Below are 20100 nucleotides of genomic sequence, written 5' to 3'. Positions count from 1 at the left end.
TTGCTGAAGCCTTCTTTAAAGGCATCCTGGACTTGACTCCTGTCTCGCCGACCTACGTGGTGGAACGGGCACATAGAGTACCGACTGGCCGTCGCCCACCTGGGGCGCCACCTAGACCATTCCTGGTACGGTTCCTTAACTATCGGGATCGGGACCGCATCCTAAGTGAAGCCAGGAAACATCCAAACCTCAAGTATGAAAACGCCGAAATACATCTGTATCCCGACTTCTCGGCGGATCTACAGAAGAAGAGGAAAACCTTCCAGGACATCCGTCGGCGCCTCAGGGAGAAGGGCCTTCCTTACAGTATGCTATATCCGAGCCGGCTACGTGTGGTGCATACGGGCGCTACAAAGTTCTTTGATTCCCCAGAGGAGGCGGACTCCTGGTTCTCTACCCTGCGGTAGGGCGTCCTTGTCTGCGATGGTTCCGGGTGCCGAGCTGATGCATGTTTCTGTCCTACGACGGCCTTACTCCTCTACGGTATTACCTCCTATGCTCCTGTTTCGTCCTTTTGGTGTTTTTTTGCATCCTGCAATAAACGGAGCAATAACGTTTGGAAGACGGTTACACTAGGGGACGCTGTCCCCTCCCCCTCTCCTTTTTTGTTTTTTTTATTTTCGATTGTCTTTTTTGTTCTCTTTTTCTTTTGTTCGAGTCTGTCTCCAACTCAAGTACTGTCATCGCATCACCTAGGAGTGGAGGACATAGACCTTCTTGGTTCTACTCGCCCAGCGATTCGTTTTTGGTAACAGACTGTTCCAGTTTTTGTTTGGGGATGAAGCTGACCTACCTCATTGGTTCTGGCGGGTTGGCAGGGGTTGTTTGCATGCTGCTAAATTTTCATGTGTTAATGCTATATATATATATATATATATATATATATATATATTGGACTTCAATGTGCAGTTTAAACAGGTGGAAAAAATCATTAAACGCAATTGGGAAATACTACGCTCAGATACATGTCTAAAAGATATTTTGCCCACTCGCCCAAAATTTGTATATAGGCGAGCCCCCACCATTACCACCATTAGAGATAAAATAGTGAAGAATATCCCAGACCCACCAAGTAGGGGACTCTCCTTTTTCACGGGAAAAGGATTTTTTCCCTGCAAACGATGCTACGCATGTACCAAAACAAAGCGTCCTAATGAGAAGAAAAAAGAGTTTACTTCAACCAGTACAGGCAATAGCTATGACATTAAAGAGTTCATCTGTTGTAATACCATTGGAGTGGTATACGCATTGGAATGCAGCTGTGGCCTTCAGTACATAGGCCGTACGAAGAGACCACTTAAAGTACGCGTCAAAGAACACGTAAAGAACATACTAAAGGGATTTGACAAACACAGCGTATCTAGGCGTTATACCACAAGAAAGATCCCTCCCAACTTAAATTCTAGGGAATCGAGCCTTATGTTAAACATTGGAGAGGAGGACATAAAGTAGGAACCCTCAGCCAAATCGAGTCCAAATGGATATTCACATTAGACACATTCACGCCAAAGGGACTCAATGTGGAATTTGATTTGAATTGCTTCATTAGCGATTTTTAACCTTGAGCGATTTTCTTCAGATTTTTTCGGAACGTTTTTTATATATTTTTTATATATATTTTATTATTTTTTATAGTTCATTATTGCCCTCTACACATCTCTGACCTTAGGTGCCCCCTATTCTCCCTCCTTGAACTACCCCCACTATAGATTCTGATTACCTGCATGTTGTAAAATCACCATGGTATACTGAATCACAATAGCAACATGCACAGGCATGTATATATGTATGCACATGGGGGTGGGTGCACACATATATATGCACTTTATTTATGTATTCTAGCTTCTGTGTTTTAATGCCCTGAATATGTCTGAATTTTTTTTGCTCTAAACGTCATTTCCGGCAGCAATGGGAATTACTCCCCTCGTTTTTTATTTTTATTTTTATCTGATTTTCCATTTTTTTAATTAAATATATTTTTTTAGATGTTTCATTTTAAATTCTAATTTCTAATCCGGTTTACCACTCGGATAAAATTATTATCACCTTATTATCACCTTACGTTTACAAAAAAAAGGCCTTACAAATTATTCTAGCCTAATTTCATTCGTGTCACTAAGATTTTAAATAGGAACTAGTAAGTTTTCTCTATATTTAAATAGACGCATAAATAAAAAATGTTTTATATTAATTTTTTATATATCTATATTTTTTATGTATATTTCAATATTTAATGTTTCTTCTTCATATATATATATATAACTTATTTTAGTAATTTCTATAACAGTTCCGTATGGACATATATTTAATATTTTTTTAGATTTAATACCAGTATCTGTTTACTCCAAACTTGCTAACACAAACAATTCTATAAAACAAATAAACAGAGGGTTTAGCCTCTTTTTTTAATTTGTAGCCCATATTGCATAGTTTAAATAATCCCCTGGTCTCTATTCACAATTAAGAACGCTGTTCACCAAGGGGGCGGTGACATCCATACAGAGATGTGGATGTGTTCCGCTGGAGCGTTCCGCTGGAGACACCTCCAAAAAAATGGCCACGCACCTATTTCCGGCCATAGACACATTAAACACGGTGTAACAACCAAAAAAATGGCCGCCCGCATACTTCCGGCGACCATGTAGACCGCAAAATGGCCGCCGGGACACTTCCGGGTCTTCCCCAAAATGGCCGCCAAATAAGCTATTATTGACTCTATTTAAAGACACTTCCCTGAGCACTAGTCATCCCCTGATGAAGTCACGTGACCGTGACGAACACGCGTCGGGACGCTACCGGAAGTGACGCAATCGAGCTCGAGGCTCGTTTATACCCCACACATGAGACTTATATGTTTGTGAGTATTTTATCCATTTATCTGAATAAACTTCAATATTGTTCAAAATGACTACGCTATGGGGCTCCCTTCCTCCTTATCTGTTTAACCCCTTACATAATACCCAACCACCGAGGTACCCCCCCATGCTGAGTACTGCTGAGCGACTATTTAAAGAGACCAACACGCGCAATAGGCAGGAGACGTCAGGATTTGGGGACACAGGAAAGGGACCTCGAGGGATAAAGATTACCAGGAATCCTGAGGATACATATGTTATATGCTGTTACCTTACAGCTGTAAGGTAAGGGGACACCCATATCTCGAGTACACAGGACCACGTGGGAAATATTCACCATCACCACTACCACCACTGATTATATTGCTACTCTATGGTGCACATATATCCAAACACCAGCACCATATGCGATCTCCTTGTTATATGCGATTTTTGATATAATCGCCACCGGTTGTCGCACAAGTTTGAATGGACACATTTTGATATATGTCATTGTGCAATCTATATAATTTTTTCTGTTTGTTTGCATAGTTTTCAAATATTGTGCACAACCTTTTTGGATTATTTCTAGAGAGATTTTTTCCCTTTCTTTAACACTAATATTGTTTATGCGTTTTTCATTTTCTATTTTCTGCCATTTTTTGCACAATTGTATTTGCTTCAACGTACTGATATTATTTATTATATGGTAGAAAGACACCCACACGTATTTATTTTATAACCTTTTCCTGGCACTGGCACTTTATGCGATTTTTGTCAGTCACAACCAACCACTCTCTGCACAAAATTGATTCATTGAGTTAGTGACTGTTTTATGTATATTGTTTTTATTTTATGGTGTAGTAGATATTTCCACAGACCTATTTACTGTCTAGCACTGGCACTTTTATGCGATTTCGTTAACCTTAACAAATCGCATTAATAACCACTATATATTTTGTTGATTGCTTTATGTATATTATTTAATTCACTTTATGATGTAGTAGACATTCACACGGACCTACTCATTGTCCAGCACTGTCACTTTATACGATTCTGCCAATTCTAAAAAATCGCATTGGGAATCACTAGTTTTAATTATTCGATTTTTCTCGTTTATGCCTTTATATTCACTTGATGCTTATTCCAAACACTATTTTGTTATAGTAGTGAGGGTTTCTTACCATTCCCTCACAAAACACGCACATCGGTTTCTTATACACCATCCTTCCAGTCTGGGTGGCAGTATACTTATTACTCAATAACCTTGGTGCTTATAGAATCTATTAGCCTTTCAGGCTAAATTTCCCATTTTAGTACTGCGCATCACTACTCCTTGCCTTCTTTACCCTGTAATTGGGGTTCAAGTACCCCATTTTCAGTGTGTGCAGCGGTACAAAAACTAGATTTCTTCCTGATTAGGTGCAGGAATAACTTCTTTTATACTTATAATGCTATATATATACTTGAGTACATGCACTATTTACTATGTGTGGGTGTTGGTTGGCACATGCTGCTATGGGTGTGGCGGGTCGGAGGGTGGGGGGACAGGGCGATTTGCTCTCCCCCCTCCATCCGATGGACTGCTCTATTATCTATATATGTATGTACGGGATGGAGCTTAAATTGTTGTCCTGGAATGTGCGTGGCCTAAATAGCCGTTTCAAGAGAGCACTTATGTTTAAGTATTTACAAACGCACAAGCCACACATTCTTTTTCTACAAGAAACCCATCTGACGGGCAGTAGACATTTGGCCCTACGCAGGAGGTGGGTGAGGCAGTCCTTTCATGCCACATATTCTAATTATGCCAGAGGAGTGTCCATTCTCCTAAATAGATCACTAAATTGCCAGGTTGAACATGTTATCTCAGACCCGGGGGGTCGGTTTGTCATATTGCTGCTGTCTATTGAAGCCCAGTTGATTGCGATTGTGAACATCTATGTTCCACCCCCTTTTTCGACATCTGTGCTTCACGCGATGTATGACAGGCTTGCTTCTCATATGGTAACGAGACTTCTAATAGCGGGAGATTTTAATGGTATTCTGGATAGGACTCTGGATACTTCCAATCCAACCAGACTTCTGAATACGGATTTGGAGCAATGGGCTACGGCCCTGCAGCTCACGGAGGTTTGGAGATGGAAGAATCCACAGGATAAGCACTTCTCCCACCTGTCTGCGGTCCACCGCTCGGGCTCCAGAATAGACCTGGCCTTTTCTTCTCCGGCTATGCTTCCATTTATAGCCTCGGCAGCATACTTGCCGGCGGGAATCTCAGATCATTCCCCTCTGGAGGTCATTCTGCATCTTGGGGGGGGGGGGGGCAGGGGGGGCTGGAGACTAGCGACTCGCTGGCTGCAAGATGAGCGGGTGGAGGAGAATATGCGAGGGAAGATTGCTCAATATTGGGACTGTAATGATAATGTGTCCACCCCACAGATCACCTGGGATGCCTTCAAGGCAACTATACGAGGGGATTACATATCAGCCATAAAGGCTGCCAGGGTGGACTGTGCCTCAGAGACTAAGGACCTGGAGTCCACTGTGTGTATGGCAGAGGGGGAGTTTGCGTCAGATCCTTCTCCTGGGGCATATTCCTCCCTGGCACGGGCCCGGAGAGAGCTGTCTCTACACCTATCTAATAAGACGACCTCCTCGGAGTGGTCACTTAGAGCCAGGATATTTGAATCCGGGGACAAGAATGGGAGGCTTTTGGCCGGTCTGGTGGCTGACCCCAAATTTCAAACGGTTGTACCCATGATACGTACTGTACATCCTTAATGAATTTCAAATGTATTTTTCCTCATTGTATGGATCCACCACTGAGCAGTTGTCCCCTGAGCACCTCTCATTTCTTCAGGGTATCTCACTGACGGGTTTGACAGGGGGAGGACGTGGCCTTACTAGAAGCAGACATTTCAATCACTGAAATAGAAGCAGCAATCCGCTCCCTACCTCCTAATAATTCCATCCTTGGAGGAAAAGATTGCACTGTACGCTGATGATATTATTCTCTTCCTCCGGGATCCCGGCCCGTCCCTCCGGGCGGCGTTGGAGCTTTTGTCGCGCTTTGCGGATGTGTCGGGCCTGAGGGTTAACTGGGACAAGTCCCAGATACTGCCAGTGGACCCAGATGCTGGGAGGCTGGCTGACCCCTCACTTCTGCTACAGTGGGCGGGACAAATTAAGTATCTTGATGTCATCATTTCTCCCAGGGTACAGGATTTTTGTAAACTTAATCTTCTTCCCATCCTACAAACCACCCAGAATAGGCTCAAAGTGTGGGCCAACCTCCCCCTTACGTTAATAGGTCGAATTAATTTAATTAAAATGAAATTGCTTCCCCCTCTCCTATACGTAATGCGGCATTCTCCAACGTGGATACCCAAATTATTTTTCGGCGACTAGACTCACACATCTCCAGTTTCTTGTGGGGCACCACGCCTCCCCGATTCCGCTTGTCCATACTACAGAGACCTTGGACGCAGGGGGGGCCTAGCATGCCCTAATTTTTTTCTCTATTTCATAGCAGCGATGCTCACGCATGCCCACGGCTGGCTTACCTCGGATGCCACCAACGCAGCTGTTGCCTTGGAGGCCTCCATTGTGGGCTCATTCGAAGCACTGCGGAACGTTTTATTTAGGGGCCCTCGAGCTCCGCATCCTCTCACAGTCTCGATGAGGACGGTGCTGAGGGCGTGGTCTGGGGTGTGTGGCCACCGGCCGACTGGGCCCCGAGTGCTCTCTCCTAATACTCCATTGTGGCTCAATCCCTCCCTACCTGAATTCTACTCTATTCCGGATCCGATTGTGTGGGCGTCGAGGGGCGTTCGGTGTCTACACCACGTTTGTGAGAATGGTGCATTGCTGACATTTGACCAGCTTAAATCTAGGTTTAATTTGCCCAATGTGTATTTCTTCCGATTCCTGCAGCTTCGCCATGCGTTTGGGACTCAGTTTGGTGGCTTGCCCCTGACCTTATACCAGTCTAGTATGGAGTCGCTTCTACGTCAGGAGTCGCTGCTTAAACCATTGTCCATGATCTACAAGGCTTTGCAGCCCTCGGTTCATAGTGGATTGGAAAAACTTAGGGAATTTTGGGTGGCGGAGCTGCTGGGATTGGATGGGGAGGACTGGGAGGACATTTGGGACTCCCCCTTTAGACATTTGATTTCCTCAAGAGATCGGCTAATTCAGTTTAAAATACTACATAAATTTTATTACACCCCATGTAGACTTCATGGGATTTACCCTGACTCTTCGTCACAGTGCTGGCGCTGTGGAGCGGATTTGGCGGGGTACATTCATTCATTCATATGATTTGTCATTCATATAAGTCATTCATTCATTCATATGATTTGGGCTTGCCCCGTGGTACAACGTTATTGGTCAAGAATACTCTCTTTTATTACTGAGCTGACAACGATCCCTATACCTCAGACGGCGGAGATGTGTCTGCTTGGGTTGGTGGATGCTTTGGTTCCCTCGCGGGCAGTCCGCACATTGCTGGGGCTGCTACTCTTCAATGCGAGGAAACTTGTTGTGCTTCGGTGGAGGGCCCCTACAGCGACCCTCACCCTGAGTGCATGGAAATCATTAGTTAACCTTGCAATACCACTGTACAAAGGTTGCCCTCAGAAGTTTCAGAAGGTTTGGAATATCTGGTTGGAGTCTGAGACAACGATTGGGGAGTGGGACAGCCCTGTTGGGTTATCAACCTAATCTATCCAGTAGACAACTCCTCTGGTAAGCTCTCTCTAGGGTAGCGTTTGGGATGCCTGAGTATCCGGTTGACGCCCACTTGTAGATCTCTGTTGGTAGACTGCCTATAGTACATCACTACGCTTAATGTTAATTACTGGGACTTACATTACTCCTGTCAATTTTAGCAGCAAGCTATGGGGTTGGTTGTTGTATGTTCTTTGGGTTAGGCTGATAGTTTTTTAGGTGTTCTGCCTTACCTGTTGTGTTGTATTGTTTGAGCCGGGGAATGCCCCAAGGCTATGTTCTGTACTTTTTTCTTTTAAAACGAATAAAAAGAATTTATAAAAAAAAAAAAAAAAAGAAGGAATGAAAGGAAAAGAATCAGGGAACATTTTTAAAATAGTTTGGGGAGAAACAAAATGTAGCCACTCCTCGACCACTACAGGGTAGCATATGAGAATAATATAATGTAGTATCATATACAGTAATATCAGGGCTCAAAATTTCAAGTCCTGAGCTACTAGCCAGGCTTTAAGAGTTACTCGCCACCAGTTGCCCCTACCATCCCTTGCCCCTAAACACGCCCTCATAAATCTCATGAAATGACACTGTTAAATGTTTTATGCAGAATTAAGTTACAACAATAAATATTAACAGCAATATCAGTACCCATCAGTGCAGCCTCATCAGTGCCCATCAATGCAGCCCCAGCAGTGAGCATCAATGCAATCTCAGCAGTGCCCATCAATGCAGCCTCATTAGTGCCCATTAATGCAGCCTCACCAGTGCCTATCAAGGTGGCCTGATCAGTGCCCATCAATGCAGCCTCACTAGTGCCCTGCCTATCAATGCAGCATGATCAGTGTTCATTATTGCAGCCTCACCAGTGCCCACTACCCTTCCATTTAACCTGATCAATGCCCATCAATACAGCCTTACCAGTGCCCATCAATGCAGCCTCATCAGTGCCCATCAGCCTCAGAAGTGCCCATCAATGGAGCCTCACCAGTGCCCATCAGCACAGCCTGATCGGTGCCCATCAATTCAACCTCACAAGTGCCCATTAGTGCAGGCTCATCAGTGGCTATCGATGCTTCCTTATCAGTGCCCATCAATGTAGCCTCATCAGTGCCTGTCAATACAGCCTGATCAGTGCTCATCAATGCAGCCTGATCGGTGCCCATTAATGCAGAGGAGAGCCGGCCCGATCACACAGAGCGAGGATCTCCTGTTGTGGCACAGCTTATATTTGAATTGTCTGGCGGCCACAGTCAAAAAAAGTCCTGCCTCCTGGACCAGCTCCTATGAAAGATCAGTGTGCTGTCTATCATAGGAGCTGGTCCAGGAGGCAGGACTTAGTTTGACAAGTTGTCTCCTTTTCCTCTCCTCTCTCTTCCCCGGGTGTTCCTGGCCAATCACTGGGTGGAGAATGGCTTCCATTCAACCCTGCCTGCTGGCGGTCCCCCCTCCCCCCTCCCAAGGCAGCCCCACACTCGCCCTCAAGTTTTTCCTGCTTGCCCTACTCTATTTCTGGTAAGCAGTGAAGTTAAAGGACTATAGTCAGTTCACAAGATAAACTGTCCATCTCACAGGTATGATCTCCATTCTTCTGTGGCCCAAACACATGCATAGGCTTCTTTTTCTACAGTAGATAAATAAGTAGTGAAATAGATATTTTATAGATAGGCAACTCCTATCCTCATATTGATTAGTGGTTTCAAATGAATAATAACTACTGCAGTAGGGAACAGACACAAAAGATATGCTCAGCATCTTTCCAAATAACCGCTCTCCTTTATTATGACGCATTTGAAGGTTTTTATACACATGATTATGTAGGTATCACATTAATATTACAATTGTACGTTTATGGTAACAAAGGACATTACATAGGCCGGCTTATTCTAATCAGGATTCGAAAGAATGCAAAACATGTATTGAAAACATTATTAGTGCCGTGTGCACAGTGAGGGCATTGTGCAATACATAGAAAATAGAATACAATTATATACAGAACCTACAAATTTCCATTAAAGTAGATACAAGGATGAAAGCAGCAGGGAGCACCAAGGAGGCTAAATCAAAAGAGACGCTGTGCAAGTCTCCCCATGATGGATACTTCGTGTCGTAGGTGTCACCTCGCCACCTAGCCAATGGATGACAGTAGGGTTTGGTAGTCTTCTGAGAAAGTAAGCTCGGTCCAATAGAACCACCTTTTGTGAAACTGTTCCACTTTATTATTGACCATGGTCATCAATTCCTCCATCATGTGTACTTTAAAATCCTACTGATTAGCTTGTGCTTCTCCAGGATTAATAGATTGTTTTTCCAGTAGAGCGGTTTACAATGCTGTACAAGATTTCACAGAGTTATGGGTATATAGTTAAATGTATGAGTATGGAAAGCTTTTTTATATCTCTTTAAAGATAATGGAGGAGGAAAGCAGCCAGGTCTTCTGGCATCTGTATATCCATTAATCTGTAGATGATATGTTTGAACTGATCCAAAAATGTAAAATTTTTGGATAAGACCAGAACATATGGAGTAAGGAGCCCTCTTAGCCCTCTTTGCCACCTCCACACACACACAGAGGAAAGAGTTTATGCAAATTTGTGGTAACTTTATACCACCTGGATAGGATTTCTTGTATGATGGAGGCCCTATGACTCATTTGGAGGGTTCTATTTATTTGTCAGTGAATGTGAGGTTGAGGTTTTATACCCACTTGGAGAAAAAAGTGTTGGGTTGGATAAAATGCAATACGAGCAGCCTAGGCAATGTTGTGTCAGTTTGACTGTAGGCGTAGGGATTCAAACTGTGTAAGAGGGAGCAAATGGTGTTTTTTACTGCCTAATTGCCTAATTGAGAGAAAATTGGTGCAACTACATTGCCTGCCAAAAGCGGAGAGGAGGGTCAAACATATGCTGCAGTTACTTCAGAGAGTTTGTGCGACTATCTGCTCCGAAATGATAAAGTCTGTACTTGCCAGAATGTCCCTTAGTGAAGTCATTACCAGAGTCATATGAGAGTGCCTGTGGCTGGAAAGACCGGATGTCTTTCTCTTTGAAATAGTTCAAGGGTTGGGACAATCACAGGATGATTGTACAAGGACCTGGGGATCTCATAGGTCAGCCAAGGGAGATCTCCAAGAGGGATGTCTATCAAAGCTTGCTCTACCTGGACCCAGTGATTACCTGACTTGGCTTGGCTGTATACCACTCTAGAGTGGGGTTGCTTTGTGATACTTGACCACATCTGGGAGGCCTATCTTACTCTTGGCTTTAGAGAACGTCAACAGACAGGAGTTGATCCTATGTGTTTGGCCAGCCCACAGGAATTTCGCAAATTCACAGTCACAGGAACGTCTTCAGGATCCAGTTTGAAATAAGTACAGTAATCTAGGTAAGATGTTCATTTTGAGAATGCTGCTTCCCCCAAACCTGGAGAGAAGCAATCCAGACCATCTGGTGAAATCTTTCCAAATCTGGGTTTAGAATTGGAGGGAAACTGGCACTAAAGATGCCCCCTATGCAGGGGGTGAGAAAGACACCCAGGTATTTGTGTGTTTCTACCCACTTGGGAAATGGGAATGGGAAATTATTTTGAACGGAGTGAATCACTGAACTGGAGACAATAATATTTGATTTTTAAAGATTGTTTTTTTGGAGATTGGAGTTCTGATAGCAGATTTGGCTGAGTGACTTGAAGTTGTGTAGTAAAAAATAGAAAGTCATCTGCATATCCCACTAATTAGTGTATTCCTCATTTTGTGGTAATGCCATGGCTATTAGTATTGGCCCTAATCCAGTGTAGTAATGGCTCCAAACTTAAGACAAAGATAAGGGGAGGCAGTGGACAGCCCTGTCTAATTCCATTGCGGAGGACAAATGAATCAGACAACCTATAGTTTATCTTGACTTGTGTAGTGGGACTAGAGTAAATGGCTTCTATCCATTTAAGACAATTTCGACCTAGACCCAAGTTACCGAGGACTGCTAGCATACAAGACCAATCAACCCGATCAAATGCTTTAACGGTTTTCCCAATAGCAATTGAGTCTGTTGGACAGATTTGAAACATGTTCTATTTCTAGGTGATTTTTTAAATGAAAAACGATCAGATTTGCCCACACATGATCGGATTGTCTGACGGACTGATTCAGTCGGACCTAGTCTGCCGGAAAGTCTACGTGCCATTACATTCACTAAAAGTCACGTGCAGCCCTTTAGTGATGACACTTAAAATGGAACTGCAATCTGCTCACATAATTTGTAATAAAAACATATTTGCCATTCTGAAGCTTCCTTCCAAACACTTTGCATATTATTTTATATATACTGTGATTCTGTACTTTACAAATATGCTGCAGAAATCTCCCTCCCACTGAGTCTGACTGCAAACATTTCAATTGTGGGCAGCTAAAGCTGCTGCCTGTTCACTTCCTGGATTTACACAGACACACACCTCCAGCTCTGCAGCTCTCATTGGCCCTCTTATGACTCAAACCCCCCCCCCCCCCCCACCTGGCAAACTCTCACAAGAGTGAGAGTGAGAGAGAGCTGTGCATGATGCCATGCATCATGTATAGTAATGTTTTACTATCCAAAGGGACAACAACAAGGGCAGAAGATTTAATAGCTGGAAAGTTGAAAAAATTACTGAAGGTAATTTACTTGACACAGGTTTCCAGTGTCAAGTAAATTAACCACAGCTGCTTAACCACTTCCCGACCAGTGCACGCCGATGTACGTCGGCAGAATGGCACGGGCAGGCATATTAGCGTACAGATACGTCCAATCTTTAATGCCGCCCTGCCATTGCTGGTCGGGACCCCCGTGAGTCCGGTCGCGGGTCCCGTGGACTCGATCGCGTGCTGGTCGGGACCCCTGTGAGTCTGGTCGCGGGTCCCGCGGACGCGATCGCCACGGGCATACCCGCGATCGTCTCACGGGAATGGAGAAATTCCATTGTACACAGCATCTCCCCATTCTGCCTAGCAACAAGTGACGCTGATCTCTGCTTCATGTGATTGGAGCAGAGATCAGTGTTCACTAAAAGAAATCCCAGCCCCCAACAGTTAGTAACACACCCCTAGGAACACTTAACCCCTACACTGCCACCCACTGGTTAACCCCTTCACTGTCAGTGTCATTTACACAGGAATCACTGCATTTGTATAGCAGTGATTTCTGTTTAAATGACAATGGTCCCACAAATGTGTCAAAAATGTCCGATGTGTCCGCCATAATGTCGCAGTCACAATAAAAATCGCTGATCGCCGCCACTACTAGTAAAAAAAAAATATTAATAAAAATGCCATAAAACTATCCCCTATTTTGTAAACACTATAACTTTTGCGCAAACCAATCAATAATCGATTATTGCGATTTTTTTACCAAAAGTATGTAGAAGAATACGTATCGACCTAAACTGAGGGAAAAAAAATAAATACCACCAAAAGAAAGCTCTATTTGTGGGGAAAAAAGGACGTCAATTTTGTTTGGGAGCCACATCGCATGACCGCGCAATTGTCAGTTAAAATGACGCAGTGCCGAATCGCAAAAAGTGGTCTGGTCTTTGGCCAGCAAAATGGTCCGGAGCTGAAGTGGTTAAAGACAATTTGATACTACCTGAACCAACAATCTTTAGGCTCTATGTATACTACAGCTCTTAAACTTGAGTTTTTTTGTTGGCAAAGCTAAACTAAACTCAACTCCATAAAAGCCTATGCATGTGTCCATGTACACATCGGCTTTTAGGATTGTTTAGGAGCTGCTGCGATTAGGGGAGGTTCAACATCTCTCTCCTGAATGCAGATGTTTTAACAGCTGCTGTATTTGGCTTCAGGCATTTTTTTTCTGCAGCCAGTAAACTACCCAGCATGTTATCCTATATGTCCATTAACACATAGGTGTTTATCTGTGTTTTTTGGCAGGGGTGTATTTTGGCTGGAAAAAAAACCCACTAAACTGGTGGGCTTGAAGAGGAGTTTTTCAGCTGTAAAAATTCTCTAATGCTGAAAAATGCAGAAAAACACGGCTATTCTGCATTCATGAGCGCTTTTGAGCCTTAAGCTTTTGTGTATGAGTATAGTTTTTTTCTAAAAAAAAAAGCTACTGCAAAAACGCTGCAAAACTCATTCTACAGCTACAGCTTTCTACAGCTAATGCTACTGGCATTTTTATAACATTCAGTGTTCATGAGGCTTAAATATTAATAACCAGTCATATTTTGTGCATTTAGAAACACATCCAGGTTTTTTTCTTTAAAAAAATCTACAGACTTGGCTTAAACTAGTTACTGTGAAAGTCTGCCTGGTACCCTATGTGTATAAAGAAATAATTTGCGTACACGCCTAAAAACCTAAGCTGCTGACATAAAGTGAATTTTCATGTCAAAAGTATATTGTGCAAGTGTTGAGGAAGATCATTTCATCCATTTGCAATTTGCAAGGGACATAGGAATAGTTACAGTTAGTCAGGTTGAAAAAAGACTAAAGTCAATCTAGTTCAACCAATGAAAAAAAAACAACAAAAAAAACATACAATCCCATATACACAATCCTATACCCACAGCTGATCCAGAGGAAGGAGAAAAATCCCAGCAAAGCATGACCCAATTTGCTACAGTAGGGGAAAAAATTCCTTCCCCATCTCCTGAGAGGCAATTGGAACTTTACATATAAATGTTAGTATCCGGTTACTATATATTATGTACATTTAGGAAAGAATCCAGGCCTTTTTTTTTTAAAAGCAATCTACTGAGCTGGACAGAACCAGCTCTGGAGGGAGTCTATTCCACATTTTCCCAGCTCTTACTGTGAAGAAACCTTTCCATAGTTGGAGATTCAATCTCTTTTCACCTAGATGTAAAGAGTGCCCCCTTGTCCTCTGTGATGACCTTAATGTGACTAAGTCAACACCAAGTTCACGATATGGACCACTTATGTATTTGTACATGTTGATCATACCCCCCCCCCCCCCATCTCCTCTTCTCAAGAGAGAATAAATTCAGCTCCTCTAATCTTTCCTCATAGCTGAGCTCCTCCATGCCTCTTATCAGTTTGGTTGCCTTTCTCTGCACTTTCTCCAACTTGCATTGGAATCTGCAGCTTTGCATTGCATGCTATTATTAAACTTATGATCTACCAAAACCCCCAGATCTGTCTTCAGTATGGATTCCCCTAGTTGTACTCCCCCTAGTATGTATGATGCATGCATATTTTTAGCACCCAAGTGCATAACTTTACATTTATTAACATTAAGCCTAGACACTGACAGCGGGATTGAAATCATGCAAGTTCAGCTGAACTTGCACAATTTCATACCCACATGTTAGTCTGACTTGTGCACAGATGTCGATTGAAATCACACTAAAAGTCACCAAAAGTAGTACAGAAACTATTTTTGGGACGGTGCCATTACCGGCATGTCAAATTGCATCAATGTGAACCTAGGCTCAACCTCACTTAATAGTAGACATTTTTACAAAATCAGGCTATGCCACCATCTACAGGAGGCTGGGACACTGACAAACAAAAAATGTTTGTCATTCCCCATATAACCCTGGTTCCAATCATCATGTTTCAGCTTTGTGAGCAAGCAGTACAAAAGGCAGTAATGGAGAGGGAAAGGACCTGTGTCACTCAAGCCACTAAGAGATCCAACAGATGTGGAGATAATACTATAAGAGCATCTGAAGGAATCAACAGCTAAATGAAGGCTAGAATGGAGCACCAGCCAATTTGGAAATCGCTATCAAAACTAGGCCAACAACTAACAAGGTCAATATGGGCCCAGTTGAATAGCTAAAAACAGATCCCTTTTCTGCAGTTGTCCAAAACAATGTGTTTTGGAACAACCAGGGTTAATTATTAGGTGTTCCTTGGTAAATCCAACATAGTCGGGTGTGTTATAATCTATAGACCTGTCAAAAACTGTGTACCCCTTATTCACTCACATAGGGTTGGTATCCTGGTCTCCTTTTATTGTTATTGGGAGCTTCCAGATTCAAATAAGCCCCCCGCTCCTGCAGATTCACACAACAGCCTGGTCAGGGTTATGGGAAAAATGCATTTGTCCTCATTAACATGTGGGTGGGGTCTACTGTGCCCGTGCATGTGGGGTAATGTGCAAAACATGCTCGTCAATGTCTGGGACCAGGTGTAGACCACGGAATGAAGAATCAAACATTAAGGCAGTTCTCTGACTTGACAGCTTTTACTGTGTGCAGAAATTAAAGTAAAGTGTTCCTCTGAAAAGCGACTTGTCCCATGTCACTACACACTGTAACTTTATGTTTGCATTGGGAGGGATGGGCATACCTCTGTTACCCCACTCCCAGTAACAGAATGGGGTCCCAATAAGCTCCTAGCGCTGACCTCATGCATCCTCTCACTTAACTCTTTCCTTCCTGTACCTCCTGACCAGGCCATAGATCTCTGTAAAGCCCCATACACACGAGAGGACTTATGTCCGACAGACTTCCGAAGGAGTCCTGCCGGAGTTCTGCCGGAGTTCCGACAGAGTTCTGACGGACTTTTCGACTGAGCGGACTTGGCCACACACAATCACACCAAACTCCGACGGATTCGAACGTGATGACGTACGACTGGACTCGAATAAGGAAGTTCATAGCCAGTAGCCAATAGCTGCCCTAGCGTCGGTTTTAGTCCGTCGGAATAGCATACACACAAGCGAATTTTTCGAAGGGTCCGGCGGAGTTCCGTCGGAAAAATTTGAAGCATGTTCCATTTTCTAAAGTCCGTCAGACTTTTGCGAATCAAAAGTCCGTTGCAGCCCACACACGATCGAATAGTCTGACGGAATCATTCCGTCGGACTTTGGATGTTGAAAAGTCTGCTCGTGTGTACGCGGCATAACACTATTCTACTCCCAGTTACCATGGGAAACAGATTGCTAGGGAGGAAGCCAGAACACCGACCCACTCGCTACCTAAGGACCTGTCACCAGGTACCATGCTTAACGACTGGCTGCTCCTAGCTTGTTCCTTCACTTGGTTACCCATAGAAACTACACTTCTCTTCCTTGTCGTGCCGAGTTAACCTTCTGTAGTAGTGTCAGTTTTATACCCCATAGTGCTACAGGTTCTTTGGAATATGTCAGAACCTACATGCACCCCTTTGAATAACTTCAGACGAGGCTTAGAACAGCTGAGATAACTTTACTGTTGCAGCATGATAAAGCAGAACAAACTATGTCCTTTCTCTAACCTTTACTTACATGATGTAGTCGCTCAAGCATACCTCTGTGAGGTGACCATATAGGCATGGTCCATGAATTGGATGCTGTCTGACTCCCGGTATGTTCACGTCTTCTCTCCGGCTCCCAGCTCAGTGGCAGAACTTTACAACACCCTTCGCCATTCTCTGGGGGCTCTCTCTGATTTCAGCAGTCCTCATCTTTATATATAACAAATGGGTCCACCAAAAACAAAAAGCCCAGGAACTAAGCTGAAAATGCTTAACCCTTTTCCCTGCCAGAAACAAATTACATGCATTTCAACCTGCTTAAAAAACATGAAAACAGGTCACAGGAATGCAGAAAAAACTGCACTTCTGTGATCTATAAGAAAGGTATAGCCAAAATAGCTTTGGCTATACTTTTCATTTAAACCTGAAGGTTGTTTACAACATACAGATGCACCACATCTCAGGCAGGGTAAGGGCAACCCCCAGGCATCTTATTTAAACGAATTTTGCATTTTTAAAGTTTAAATTTAAGCATTTCTAAAATCCCCCCCCCCCCCCCCAAAGACATTATTAAAAAAAAAAGAATTGCCTTGGTACAAGGCTAGCATATTAGACTTAAAAATAGGCATTACTGTTTATAACATTTCGCTCCCATTGACTTCAGCGATGTTTGGGTTTAGCAACCGAACCTGCCATGAATCAAACCCAGGTCATCAGATAGGAACTGATTTTGTTTCTTTGGTTAATCAGAGCAGATGTAGAATGTTTGTAATACAGTATTGACCAGTTTGCTCTGGACCCTAATGTTTAATATACCCAATATACAATGCTAAAATTAAACATGAAAATCTGGCCACATGTAGTGTAAATGCTTACACAAAGCAGGAACTATGATTTCCATGCTGCTAAATAGACTAGACTTATCAACATGTCCTCACCTGATCTCGTATCCTCTCTTGCTGACCTCGGATGGCTAGAGCATGTTGAGGGTATTTGTTCTTGAGATGATCCATGAAAGCATCTCTCTTCCTGTCCATATCAGACTTCTGGAGATTGGTCAGTGCCTCCAGGCTTTGGGCAGCAATCACAGTATGCCGACGCTCTGAAGTATGCACCAAGCCCACATTGGAGAAACGCCTGGTCCCGTTACCAAGAGTACGGTACTCTCGGGGGTATTCAGCATCGTCGGCAGAGATCATGTGTGTCCCAGACCGGCTGGAATCTGCAGAGAGAGGTAACAGTAAGGATATATCTAATCCTATACACATTAATTTTAGAGATTGCAGGAATTGTTTAACATTAGAATGTTTTGTTACAATGTAACAGTACATAGGTCAGTCAACCTAAGGGAATGACTGCTCTACTGGCAATTTACTTTAGAAATTAAATTTATTACACATGTGAGTTGTATCCAGAAAGTAACGAGAATGGTATTTTAGAAATTATTTTATTGAAAACTTTTACAATTGAACATAGTCCCCTTCAAATTATGCACCTTGTGAGTGTACACAATGCTCCCAGCGATTTTTCCAGTCTTCATAGAATCTGTGGAAGTCTTCAAGTGGTATGTCGTTCAGAGCCTGTGTAGTGACTCTTTGGATGTTATCCACACTACCAAAATGGTGTCCTTTTTCATGTTCAAATCCTGAGTCGCATATTAAAGAACTATTGACTTGGTAATTCCCATTTCCTCTGCAATCAATCTAAAAGTGAGCCATCAGTCATGGTTGAGAACAGACCTCACAGCATCTACATTCAGTTCTGTTTTTGCTTTCAGTTCTGTTTTTGACAGATGGCTCACTATCAAAATGATTGCAGAGGAAACTGGAACTACCAAGTCAATTGTTCATGAAATCATGACTCAGGATTTGAACATGAGAAAGGACACCATTGTGGTAGGATGGATAACGTCCAAAGAGCTACACAGGCTCTGAACACCATCCCACTTGAAGATTTCCAGGGATGCTATTAAGAATGGAAAAATCGATGGGAGTGTTGTGTACACTCCCAAGGTGCATACTTTGAAGGAGGCTATGTTCAATTGTAACGTTTTTTAATAAAATAATTTTTAAAATATCATTCTCATTATTTTCTGGACGTACCTTGTCTACTTAATATATGGCTGTGTAAGCGAATATGAATAAAGGCAGTGTAACATGTTTCTATTTGGATATTAAAGGGTTTATGCCCACTTGCTTCAGTCGTTCCTGCCAAATGGCATAACTAACATCTCTCTCCTTTCTTGCTAGTTTGTTACTGGCTATCTCACTTCTTAAGCTGGATTGAAAATTGGCTGGTTGAGCAGGGACTGGCCAGGTCTCAATCCATGTGTGGCCACTGTGGTTAAACAGAAGTCGATCTACCAATTGACTTCTGTTCCACCACCCTGTCAATATATTTCCACTCGAACAGCATTGCGGGCAACAGGCCGCAGCACTGAACTGTATTCTGATAGCAGGGAAGTTTCCCTGCTGTCACTATACAATGACACAGTGGGTAGGATTCCTGCATCCACATGTAGGCCCTTTACAAAATAATCTGGAGTGGGTGACTGGGGAAAAAGAGAAGGCTAACTTATTAAATACTTTCTTCAGCTCTGTGTATACAAAGGAGCATGGGGGAGCTCATGTCCATAATGTGGGTGGTAGTGACGCAGCCCCAAATCCACAATGGCTCAAAAGTAATATGGTCCAGAAATATTTGGACAGAATAAAGGTGGATAAAGCACCTGGACCTGATGGCATCCACCCACGGATCCTAAAAGAATTGAACTCTGTAATTACAAAGCCATTGTATCTAATTTTTAGGGACTCATTAATGACAGGAATAGTACCACTGGATTGGCGCAGGGCCAATGTGGTGCCTATATTTAAAAAGGGAACAAAGTCTTTACCAAGTAACTATAGACCTGTTAGTTTAACTTCTATAGTTGGGAAGATACTGGAGGGATTAATAAAATACCACATAGACGAGTTCTTGCAGGAAAAAAATATTTTGAGCAACAGACAGCATGGATTCATGAAATATAGAAGTTGTCAGACAAACCTGATTTCTTTTTATGAGGTGGTAAGTAAAACTTTGGACAGAGGGGTGACGGTGGGCGTGGTATACTTGGATTTTGCAAAAGCTTTCGATACAGTTCCGCACACACGGCTCATGTGTAAGGTAAAGTCTACAGGTTTGGAAATATTAGTTTGTAAATGGATAGAAAACTGGCTAAAAGAAAGAATTCAGAGAGTAGTGGTTAATGATTCTTACTCTGAATGGTCTAAGGTTATCAGTGGTGTACCCCAAGGTTCAGTGCTGGAACCCTTACTTTTTAATATCTTTATAAATGATATTGGGTCT

General features: G+C 42.9%; 1 protein-coding gene across 11 annotated transcripts in view; it reads right to left on the bottom strand.

Annotated features, from left to right (window-relative positions):
- SRCIN1 (SRC kinase signaling inhibitor 1) overlaps positions 1-20100 on the bottom strand; it is a 942827-nt gene that overhangs the window by 603469 nt on the left and 319258 nt on the right. For all 11 annotated transcript variants that reach the window (XM_077459382.1, XM_077459389.1, XM_077459385.1 and 8 more), the window contains exon 2: positions 17691-17974. In XM_077459382.1, coding sequence (XP_077315508.1) covers positions 17691-17974 — 284 coding nt within the window. The remainder of the gene's footprint in view (positions 1-17690; positions 17975-20100) is intronic.

This window comes from Lithobates pipiens, unplaced genomic scaffold (genome assembly GCF_037356315.1).
Source record: "Lithobates pipiens isolate NorthernLeopardFrog02 unplaced genomic scaffold, aLitPip1_a1.2 Scaffold_28, whole genome shotgun sequence".
In the NCBI taxonomy this organism is placed as follows: domain Eukaryota; kingdom Metazoa; phylum Chordata; class Amphibia; order Anura; family Ranidae; genus Lithobates; species Lithobates pipiens.
This window is presented reverse-complemented; position numbering and strand designations above follow the sequence as displayed.